Below are 12,123 nucleotides of genomic sequence, written 5' to 3'. Positions count from 1 at the left end.
CTTAAAGTCTGTCCATAGTCATTAATTAAAAAACCTTTTTTAAAATTTCTAAGCATACAATCTAGGGGGGTAACAATTTGTCTAGATGATGTCCCACCCATAATGCTTACAGTTACAACACACAAAAAGGGGGGGAATTTTTGAGAATGCAGTAAGGGGTCTGCACTCTCGAGACACTAGGTAGACAGACAACAATCGCTTCCTTCCGTTGCTGACCAATTGAACTCGCGTTAACTGGAAATGCAGCTATAAGAAGTCCGCACTCATTTAATCATTCACTCATCACACATTCCATACAGAAAATCCCACCCAACAATTTCAGATTTCTCAAATACAGATAAGCTCAAGCGTTTTCGCTTCTAGTCCCCGCGACTAGAAGGTACTAGGGCCTTTGCTGAGAATTGATCAGATTCTCCTTCCTCAATTTTCTTGAGGGGCTGGTTTACAATTTCCTAGCTAGGATTACAATACAAAATACAGAATACAAAATACATACCCGGCGAATGTTCTCCAGTCAGTTGGGTGCTGGGATTAATGCAGGATTCATGATCCCACCGCTGCCACCAAGAATTGTTGCAGGAATTGATGCATGAATTTGTGATGCCTCAGGAGTCAGACAGCACACACCAGTATGAGAGAAAAATCTTCTTTATTTGCCAGCAAACAAAGCAAGACATCAGTTCTAGCTCTCTTCTCTTTCTCTCAGCTCTCTGTGTCTTTGTCTCAGCTGCTTCTCTTCTTATGCTGTCTTCTCCTTCTTCTGTCTGTTCCTTCTGTCCTTCTCTTTCTTCTGAGCTCCTTCTGAGTTCTTTTTTCTGAGCTCCTTCTGAGTTCTTTCTTCTGAGCTCCTTCTGACGTAAACTGCTTCTGCTCCCACTTAAATAGGGTCCTAAGCCCTCCTCCTAGCCTAGCCCCCTTTACTCCCAATTGGTTAAGAAACTGATTGGCTACCTTGCCTCAACCAATCATTACTTTTGAAATATCAGTTACATAGGTTCCAGACATCCTAAACTGACCTCTGACCTGGGGCCCCTTAAGCCAGACATTTGGTCTCCAGTCTCTTACATGTTATTATGATTGATTTCTCATATTCCTAGTACTAACTGCTAACTAAACTCTGGCATTCATTAAAGAGGTCAAAAGCCAATCTTAATTAATAGCATACATATCAGGTTATTACTTCCAAGACCATTCCTGCATTTTACCTATAATTAATCAAGGAGAAGAGAGCTGACTAGTTCTGACCTTTTTCACCTCTCAGCTCCATACACAGAACTAGCTAAGACCATAGTTAATTCAAAACACATGTTGGGCTCTTCACAGCAGACAAAGAGTAATACAGAATTTAGAAAGACATTCTACACAGAATTATTAATTTACACAGAATACAACATATTCTAAAATAAGCATAATCAGATATATCTTATAAGATATATCTATATCTAAGCTATCTACATATTAAGCACTTCTAAATAGTATTTCAGCCTATTCTTAAACTACAATATGTCATATGTCTGGCTCGTGCCTGCTTACAAAACTATTCAGTAAGCCTAATAATTTACAGATGTGCCAGCTAGCATTGGCAATTCACAAGGGGCAGAGTTTCATTTCTCACTGACCTTTCCTAACCTTAGCTCGGCCAAACTAGACTCTAATTAATTCCAGCCTGCATTCCTTCACTACTTTGCTGGCAGAGTGAAAAGAATTCAAACTTCAAGCTTTTAATATCATTTCTTATATATATATAATTATTTCTCAGAGTTAACACTTTCTTTGCCCATGGCTGCCTCACCAGAAGTTGAGCTCCTGGGTTCGAGTAGCCGACAGGACTTACTGGATACCGGATGACATAGGGACCAGGACTGGAAACAGAAGTGCTCCTAAACCTAAACTGATCTACATGCTCCCAATCCCTAAACCAGCAGGAGTGTTCCTAACAGTAAACTGACAAAAGGACTTCCTAAGCCCTATACTAAACAGGAGCTCCTAAGCCCTGCTCAAGAAAGGGACTTCCTAAGCCCTAAACTAACAGAGCAGGGAACTAAACACAAAGCTAACACAGGTGCTACTAAGCACCAAGCTACAAGCAGAGCTTTACACTAATAAGCTAAACACAGAACTAACCAGCTACCTAAGCACTGCTCTAGCAAGCTAGATACAACTAACAAGGTGCTTCCTAAGCACTACTCTGGCAAGCAACCAGAAGAGCTCCTAGCACTAAAAGGGAAGACAGGGGAGCCACAAGGAAAAAGCAGTGAAGCTAACACATAAGCCAAAAGTGCTTCTAAATCACCAAACACCAACAGCAAAGACTGCAATGCTCCCAATAGCACAAACACCAGAAGTACTTCTAACAGCAAACTCTGCAGTGTTCCTAACAACACCAAACCCTGAAGTACTTCTATCAGCAACAGAGCTTCCAAAGCCCTACACATAGCAATGCTTCCAATAGCACAAACACCAGAAGTACTTCTAACAGCAAACTCTGCAGTGTTCCTAACAACACCAAACCCTGAAGTACTTCTATCAGCAACAGAGCTTCCAAAGCCCTACACATAGCAATGCTTCCAAAACCAAGAGGGAAAAGCAGGGGAACCATAAGGGAAAAACAGGAAAGCTACACACACAGTCACCAGTGCACACTGCACTAACACTAACCTGGACCTTAGCAAAAGCAAGCAGGGAAACTAGACACAACGTCAGAAGTGCACACAGCACCACCCTACCTAGAGCAAACACCACTGTTGCAAAGGCCCCGAAGGAAACAAGACCACTTCCTTATCAAGGCCCTCCCTGATGATGTCACACTCCCTAGACCTAGGCAAAAGCACACTGACCCAGAGAGGCCCAACCCACACCAATGCAAAACCGTGAAACCCTTGAAGCCAGTACACCCAAAGAGAGTTAGAGCAACTCAGGCAACACACAGCTGTAGTAAAGTAAAACAATTAACCCCATGCTGCTGGAAGCTGCCAGCACAGAGAGACAGAGCCAGCTCAGAAAGGACAGAGAAAAGAAACAGAAGCCAGCTAAGAAGCTGACCCCCAGGAAAGAGGTAAGTTTGAGAGGGGTTCAGACCCCAATCATAACACTACCTTTGCTAAAGAAATACTTAATACTAGTGGAACCATGCACGTTTCCTCAACAATGAGACGGGCCCTAGGAAGGCTGTCAGGTAAGCTTTTTTTCTCTCTCCCCTGCCCTCCCCTCCCCTCCATGTCCAGCAATTCTTCCCTCCTCTCCCCTCCATGTCCAGCGATTCTCCTCTTCCCTGCCCTCCCATCCGTGTTCTGCAACTCTCTCCTCTACTGTCCTCCCATCCCATCCATGTCCATCAATTCTCCTCCCCTGCCCTCCCTCCCCTCGATGTCCCATGATTCTCTCCTCCCCTCGATTTGTACCTGAACGTTCTCTGGCTGGCTGGCTCTGGCTTCAGTTCCGTTCGTAACATCCCTCCTGAAGTCAGCTCACCTCCAGCGTTCCCTTCCCTCTCACTGTTCTGCCCTCTGACGTCATTACGTCTTGATGCGAGGGCGGGACAGTGAGGGGGAATGGAAAGCTGGAGGCTGGCTGACGTCAGGAGATGTTACGAACCCAGGAAGCCAGACATGGAACGTTGGAGGTGCAAATTATTATATAGGATTAGCAAATGTGTCAATGGCTTTTTCTTAATGAACACACATCAAACAGTGACTGACTTACAGGAAAGGAGAAGACAATAATCTACTTTTCAAAAACTTCTGGATTTGAATTTGACTGAGTCTGAGACCAATGGGCTCATTTTCAAAAGAGAAAAACGTCTAAAAAGTGGCATAAATCTGCATTTGGACGCTTTTCTAACAAAAACATCCAAATCAGCATTTTTAAAACCTGTTTTTAGACATTTTTCTCTGAAGTCCGCCAGAAGTGCATCCAAATCTCAAGGGGGAATGCCAGGGGTATGATCAGGCGGAACGTGGGCATTCCTAAGACTTAGACGTTTTTCAGCCATAATGGAACAAAACAAAATCGTCCAGAACTACCTAGATGTTTTGAGTTAGACCTGTTTTTATAATGAATAAGGCACAAAAGGTTGCCCTAAATAACCAGATGACCACTGGAGGGAATCAGGAATGACCTCCCCTTATTTCCCCAGTGGTCAGTAACCCCCTCCCACCCACCCCCAAAATGTGATGAAAACATTACTTGCCAGCCTCTGTGCCACCCTCAGATGTTATACTCAGGTCCATCAGAATAGCATACAGGTCCCTGGAGTAGTCTAGTTGTGGATGCAGTACACTGCACACAGGTAGACCCAGGTTCCTACCACCCCCTACCTGTTAAACTTGTGGAGGAAACTGTGAACCCTCCAAAACTCACCAGAAACCCACTGTACCCACATATAGGTGCCCCCTTCACCCATAAGAGCTATGGTAGTGATGTAAAGTTGGGGGTAGTGGGTTTTGGGGGGCTTCACAGACAAGGTAAGGGAGCAGTGGTGAGATGTGTACCTGTGAGCATTTTACGAAGTCAACTGCAGTGCCCTCTAGGGTGCCCTATTGCTTTACTGGGATGTCAGGGGGACCAGTATACTAAAAATGCTGGCTCCTCCTACATCCCAATGGCTTGATTTTGTGCATTTTGCATTTGGACATTTTTTTTTTTTTCAAAAATCAACCAAAAAACAAAACGTCCAAATCACAAAACCTTCTATTTTGAAAACAAAAGGTAGACATTTTTCTTTTTTGAAAATGACCTTCTTTTCTAGTCAGATTTTGGACATTTTTTGCAAAACATCCAAAGTCAAACTAAGACGTCATATCGATAAATGCCCCTCCAAGTGTACTTATTAGAAGAGCGGATATCCCTCAACAACTTTAGCTGGCTTCTGAGATACGAGTGAAAGTCTTTGCATGACTTATGCTTACACATGTGCTCCACAAACAAAATTCCTTCCACAGATTCAACCAGCTGGGAAACAAAGAGGAGATCAGCAATGCCTTTCTAGCTCTTTAGCACCCCCATGTGTCCAGACTGACTAATAGGCCAGAGATGTGTTGGTCATAGGCTCATTAAAGATATAGAGGACATTTTCCTAAAAATTAAAAAACCTAGAGGACATATCTGAAGAAGTCTAAAAGAAGGATATGTCTTCTTAAAAGAGGACATATGGTAACCCTACACAGAGTTGTCCCCTGAGAAGGCCTGAGTGTGAAACAACAGGCCAACATAAGGGCAAAAAGGACACAACATATGATTTCTCGAGTCAACTAATGATTGGATGAGTGTTTCCCTGACTTATGTGTTAATGTGCTAGAGCTCAATGTTGGAGTAATTTTTCATTTTGTAATCATAAAAAAAGTCACAAAAATAGTGGAGGGTTTTTTTTTAACCTGTGAAAGATAAAGGAGTCACCTTTGAGACACCATGAAATTGGCTACAATTTGCAGCCTAAGATGCTGGGCCTGCGATTGCTGAGGTCTTTTCCTTCAATTTAAGAGTGAGGATTGTTTTGATTCACTCATTTTTTTCAAACCATATTGGGTGATGTGCTTAAGCACTTTTTTTGGTTTGATAATGGCCTACTGGTCCAACATTTTAGTTGAATATTTCAGATTCTTTCCTGTACAATACCTTTGATATATGAGACAATGATATGGAAGTTCTTATCAACTCTGAAACTCACCCCCACCTCAGGTAGCCAGCTTCTGATCAACTCAGCTATCCACCCACTTTCAGTTGGCAAATGAATGCCCAGCCTTAGCAGGAAGGTGAAAATGACTGGGGAAGGCAATGGAAAAACAACCTCACTAACAGTCTGCCAAGAAACCGTCACATTAGTGGCGGCCCCCATAAGTCATTCATGACTTGGTACTTGTCTTCAAGAGACTGCCTTTACCTTTTTCCCACAATTCAGGTACGGTTAGACGATAAACAATCGAGGGATCACAAGAGCTCCATTGGCCTTTATCATCTATATGTATAAAACTCACCCTCAACGTTCTATTGGCTGCTGACGTCACTGAAGCCAAGGTTCGTATGTTCGAAGCTCTGAAGCCTAAAAAATCACAGTCTCTGGGCCCCGCCCTCACGTCAAACATTATGACGTTGAGGGCGGAGGTGGAGCAATTCACCGCCCTCGCGTCAAACGTTATGACATTGACGGCGGAGGCGGAGCAATTCACCAACATCGACGACGGGTGGGGGGGGGGGGCACAGGAAAGCCTTGCTAGCGCCCGTTTCATTGGCTCCAGAAACGGGCCTTTTTTTATTAGTTTACTAAAATATTCTGGAAAACATTGGGGGGAAATGCACTCAGATGCCTTGTAATGACATTGTGATAAGCTTAGCATAATACCACCTACCTGTAATAAGGCTCCCATTAGAGATGCCAATGCTGCCATGGTAATACACACGACTCCATATAACAGGCCTAAATAAATATGCAAAAGATATCATTATGAGTATCTGATCTTCCCATACTTGCTAGACTTATAGGAGCATTTTTGAAAAAGAGTTCAAGTCAGAAATGGGACATTTAGCTCATTACATCCAAAAAACGTCTATCTTAGAGATATTTTTGAAAAACGTCTGGGTTTCCCTTTTTGAAAATGGCTTTAAGATGGACATATTTGCACAGACGACATCTAAAAGGAAGAGCCATTTTCCAAACTGACACGTCCAACTTATAAACGCCAAAAAAACAGGCACAAGAATGCCTGTCTGGCATCATTTTGAGAACCCAATGGAGATATCCTGAAAACTCCAACTGGCTGGGTGTGTCCTGAGGACTTGATTGAAAACCTCTACCTTAGATTGTAAGCCCTACTGCTCCCCAGTATCTCTCCACATTCATCCTTCCCTACACCCCTTCCCGTGCACTCCGCTCCATGGATAAATCCTTCTTATCTGTTCCCTTCTCCACTACTGCCAACTCCAGACTTCGGGCCTTCTGTCTCGCTGCACCCTACGCCTGGAATAAACTTCCTGAGCCCATACGTCTTGCCCCATTCTTGGCCACCTTTAAATCTAGACTGAAAGCCCACCTCTTTAACATTGCTTTTGACTCGTAACCACTTGTAACCACTCGCCTCCACCTAGCCTCCTCTCCTCCTTCCTGTACACATTAATTGATTTGATTTGCTTACTTTATTTATTTTTTGTCTATTAGATTGTAAGCTCTTTGAGCAGGGACTGTCTTTCTTCTATGTTTGTGCAGCGCTGCGTATGCCTTGTAGCGCTATAGAAATGCTAAATAGTAGTAGTAGTAGTATCACCCTTTGGGGAGAGGAAAATACCCACTGTTTTTGAATGTAACTAACTTTGAGCTATTTCTGAACAAGGAGTGAGCTAACAGGTAAATAAGAAGGCGGTGTTCTGAGCACACAGCTCAAGACCTGCCCTTGGTTCCCAGCTCAATGAAGAGGTGGAACCTGTACAGAGCAATGGTGTAGCTATGGGGGACCAGGGGGGCCTTGGCCCCCCAAACGGATCTTTGCCCCTGGTTTGGCTAGCAGGGGTCCCCAACCCCCACCAACTGAAGTGTTGTTTTCCAGCACTGGTCTCCAGCATGCCGGACATGACATGAGGGGAAGAGAGAGCAGCCAGGACAGGAAATGCAGCGGCGCTGAAGACCAGCGCTGGAAATTGTGCTTCAGCTGGCGGGGGTTGGGGACCCCTGCCAGCCAAGGTATGTGCAGCAGCAACAGCAGCACTTGCGGTAAGTGGGTAGGGTGGGGGGGTGGCAAGGCAGCGGTGGGGAGGTAGACCAAAATGTGCCCCCTTACTTTGGGCTCTGGCCCCCTCCCACCTCGAGGTCTGGCTACGCCCCTGGTGCAGAGTGTCAGATTCAACTCTAGCCACCTTGTTGGGCAAACTGGATGGAATGTGTAGGTCTTTATCTGCTGACATTTGCTATGTTACCATGTAAATCCCAATTGAATAGGTGTCCACAGGGGCTGGAGATGGTCTACCCCTGTCTAGCTCTTGGCCATCACAACAGTTGCTTCAGGATCATTATCAGTGCCCAGGGCGCCCTTGTCAGTTTGTCTCTTTCTTTGTTGAATTTATATAATATACAGCTTTCTCCTACTTAAACCATCAGTATATGCTCCAAATATATAGTATATGCCAAACAGTCCAAGGTAGATGACAAAACTTCCTATGTTAAACAATAGTTTTAATTTGCCTATTCTGCATCTCTCAAAAAAATCATAGGAAGCAAATACTAATTTCAGACTTACTCATCCCTTTGGAAATCCAAGACAGCTTCTGTTCATTGAGAGATCTGAAGTAGGGCTTGATGAGATCCTCAACTGTTACAGCAGCTAAAGCATTGATACTGGACGACACGGTGCTGCGGGAGAACAAATTAAAAAGTCATGTTGATGTCCGCTGGAGACATGTCTGAATATACAGTACAGTGCAACTCACTTTATAAGTCACCATATTCTCAGTGGTGTTCCTTGATTAGCTGCCACCAGGGGCAGATCGCCGCTGTGCACCCCTTGGGTGCAGCGTCATTCCCCCCCCCCCCCCCGGGTGCAGCATTGACACCCACAAGGTGCAGCATCATCCCCCTCGGCACATCACCTCAACCCCCCCCCCCCAGGTGCATTGCTCTTACCTCCTGGGGTACTGGGAGCAGCCGCGCGGCTGTCAGCTCTGCCAGTTCCCTACCCCAGAAAAGGAAGTAACATCAGAGGGTGCAGGGAACCAGCGGAGCTGACAGCCGCGCGGCTGGTTCCCTGCACCCCCTTCAGCGTACACCCGGGGCAGATTGCCCCCACCGCCCCCCCTCGGTATGTCACTGCAAATTCTAAGCATGCAACAGACGATACTAGATGTGTGAGGATATTTACAGCTCATGCAACTAAGAAAGAGAGATGACTGTTCTAAATGTACCTCAAAGTCCCACTGTAGGCACAAGCCACAAAGAGCCCTGGAAGTCCTGGGTAGTCTCGTAAAATGTCCAATGCAAGATAAGGCATGAGCTGAAAAAAATCAAACATTTGCAAAATCTTAACAAAAGTATTCCAATCAGGGCTTTTTTTGTGGGGGTACTTGGGGGTACTGAGTACCGGCACCTTTTCCAGTGTCTGCTAAAATTGACCCAAGGACCCCAAGTTTTAATGAAAAAGCTCAGACTCTACACACCAATTCTGCCTTGTCATAGGTTCTGTGACTGGTTGCAGGGGGCCTGGCTATTGTGAGGTGGATCCCTTAGTGATCACCCCACCCTTGAAGGGTGGCCTAGCATTGGAGTACCGGCACCTTTTTTGCTAGAAAAGATGCACTGATTCCAATTATACTACTGCATAAAGCAATAACAATCCTCTGTGTAAAAAGACAGTAATGCTCTAATCTTATCAACAGATCACGAAATATAAATATCCTATGACTCTGGTAACTTGATATATATGTCCGCTACTGAGGGTACTCTGTAAAAAGCAAAACATATTTAAGAATGGTAACAATATTTGCGATATTGAAATATTGTTTTGTATAGGTAGCAGTGATCCTAATCTTATCAATGACTTTAGCTCAGTTGAATAAACACTTCCCCCAGTGCAGAGAGAAATGTGAGGCTGTACAAGTAATAGACTGAAGGAGTATGGGTATGTGCAAGTGTGTATAGGGGGCAATTCTATAACTGGGCACCTACAATTAGGTGCCTAGAGGACACTGCTCCTTCTAAACTGAGCAGGTGTCCTCTACCAACAGTCATGCCACTGGGGGGTGCTGTTTCACTAACACATTTGCAATAGTGAAGGAGAGGCAAGTTCTTCAGGATTCCAAGCAAGGTGGTTTTATGACAGGAGACAGCATGGGCCTATCTCAAAGAGGCTGAAGAAAGCAGGAGACAGGATGAAGTCAAAAAGTTGAAGCCAATTTGGTTAATCTCTGTTTCCCATTTCCTGCACACAGTCGTCATTTAGTACACTCAAAACAAAGCAAGCAAACCTATGAACTGCTGCATCCTTGTTGTCATTCTTTATTGTTGGTAGCATTTTTATTTTATCTCACTTAAATTTTCAAACACGCTGGCTTGTGCAGCATATGGATGTACACAGAGGAAGTATAATAACGGAATAACTTTTCATAGGTAGAGTAGTAATTTGTTATAAATTGTAATCAGTGTGTCATTTGGAGGGGCTGGTTATAGGAACTTTTAACATTGTTTATTACTACTGTTTATAAGAGAGATATCAAATAATGTATATAGATGCATCCTAGGAATAATGATGGCGAAGGGAAAGCAGCATTGACAGTTTGCAAAATTGGGTATCTGGCTATGTACCTGGTGCCCAAGTTAGGCATGCTGAGCCAGTATTCCATAATTACACATGCAACTTTTTGGAATGCCACTGACATACCCATGGCCACACCCCCTTTTGAGATATGCACTATGGGAGTTAGGCACTCTGCCTTACAGAATAGTGCACAGTGAGATGCGTGTGCAAATTCTAATGAGTGCCCAATTAACATCAATAATAGGTTGTTAGCACAAAATTATTGATGGTTCACAGCTCATTTTACAAATAATTTGTGCAAGAATTTCAGGAGTGCACACAAACTTAGGCATGCAAATCTTGGCACCATATCTAGAATTTGGGGGTGAATGTCCTCTCCACACTTCTCCCCCAACTCAACTTTAAAAAAAACTATAAGTGCCTGAGCTGGGCAATGGCGTACCTACCCTATGTGGCACCCAGGGCAAAGCACACAGCCCCCCCCTTGTGGAGCACACACACACCTCCAGGCAGCGCACACACACACACACACGCACCTCCCTGGCAGAGCACACCCCCTCCTCTAAGCAAGGGGGTGCGCAGTGCAGGTGTGCAGCTGCTGGCTCTGCCAGTCCTCTGCCCCCTCTGACATCAACTTCCTGTTCCAGGGCAGGAGACCAGCAGAGCTGACAGCTGCACACCTGCTCTGTGCACTCCTTTGCTGCCGGCACCCAAGGTGGACTGCCCCCACTGCTCTGTCCTAAGTATGTTAGAAGAGCTTGGATCCCCTAGCCCTGTTAGCTGAAGATTTTCCCAAAGGCACCCAGAAACACCTGTGCTTAGCTCAGCAGTTGGCAGCGCCTTCCTAAGTTGCCACTGCCAGCACCCCTTGCGCATACTCAGTTCGTGTGCATATGCTAAAGGTAAGTGAGCGCAAAGTACCGGCATCGGCAGCTGAGGAAAAAGTGAAAAAGTTTGAGTTTTGGAGGATGGCTCCTTAATCAGAGTAGAGGAATAGCTTAGTGGTTAGAGCACAGGGGTGACAACTAGGGGAGCCAGGGTTCAAAGTCCATTGCTGCTTCTTATGATCTTGGACAAGTTACTTAACTCTCTATCGGATCAGCTACAAAGTTAGACTGTTAAGTTCTTCTGGATCAGGGAAATATCTAATGCGCCTAAATACAACTCACCTTCAGCTATCACTGAGTGTGAGCTAAATCCAATTTAAATTCAATGAATGCCCAGATTTCTAAAATCCACCACTTCAATGTGGAAGTGTTGCCACTTTCATGTATAACTAGCCACATACCCATGTATAAAGAGCTACTTAAATGTGCAACCTCCTTACTGATGCCACTGTTTCTGAATACAATGGCTGTTCCTGTTGAATGTGTCCCCACCTATATGAGCTTCTTCCTGTAGCTGGTGCTATCTATACTTATGTTAGAAAAGGCTCCACATTGGCTAAGGTTTTTAAAAATGTACTTTCTGATTCAGGGGCGTAGCCAGACACCCAATTTTGGGTGAGTCTGGGCCCAAGATAGGTGGGCAGAAGAACTCCGCCCTGTCCCACAAGGGATTCGGTCTCTCCCACTCTCGCCTGCATGCCATATGGTCTCTCAAACATCCGCCCACGCCTGAATACCTTTTAAATAGCAGATTTTCACCGGCAGCGAGCAGCAACTAATACACACTGCTCATGTTGGCCCCACAGCCTTCTCTCTGATGCAACTTCCTGTTTCTGCATAAGTGGGAATACATCGGAGGGAAGGCTGTGGGGCTGGTGCAAACAGTATGTATGAGTCGCCGCTCACTGCAGGCGAAGATGTGCTATTTACAACGTATGTAGGAGGGATAGTTGTTGGGCGTTTTCGACTGGTGGGGCTTGAGGATCCCTGCCAGCCACATCATA

At 44.9% G+C, this 12,123-nt stretch overlaps 1 protein-coding gene across 1 annotated transcript in view; it reads right to left on the bottom strand.

Moving 5' to 3' along the window:
* The window catches only part of LOC115477644 (sodium-coupled monocarboxylate transporter 1-like), an 81,831-nt gene that overhangs the window by 30,506 nt on the left and 39,202 nt on the right, over positions 1-12,123 (bottom strand). The window contains exons 8-10 of the mRNA XM_030214658.1: positions 8,884-8,972; positions 8,223-8,335; positions 6,345-6,412 (exon numbers count right to left, since the gene is read on the bottom strand). Of these exons, the coding sequence (XP_030070518.1) occupies positions 6,345-6,412; positions 8,223-8,335; positions 8,884-8,972 (270 nt within the window). The remainder of the gene's footprint in view (positions 1-6,344; positions 6,413-8,222; positions 8,336-8,883; positions 8,973-12,123) is intronic.

The sequence above is a fragment of the Microcaecilia unicolor genome, chromosome 9 (genome assembly GCF_901765095.1).
Source record: "Microcaecilia unicolor chromosome 9, aMicUni1.1, whole genome shotgun sequence".
Lineage (NCBI taxonomy): Eukaryota > Metazoa > Chordata > Amphibia > Gymnophiona > Siphonopidae > Microcaecilia > Microcaecilia unicolor.
This window is presented reverse-complemented; position numbering and strand designations above follow the sequence as displayed.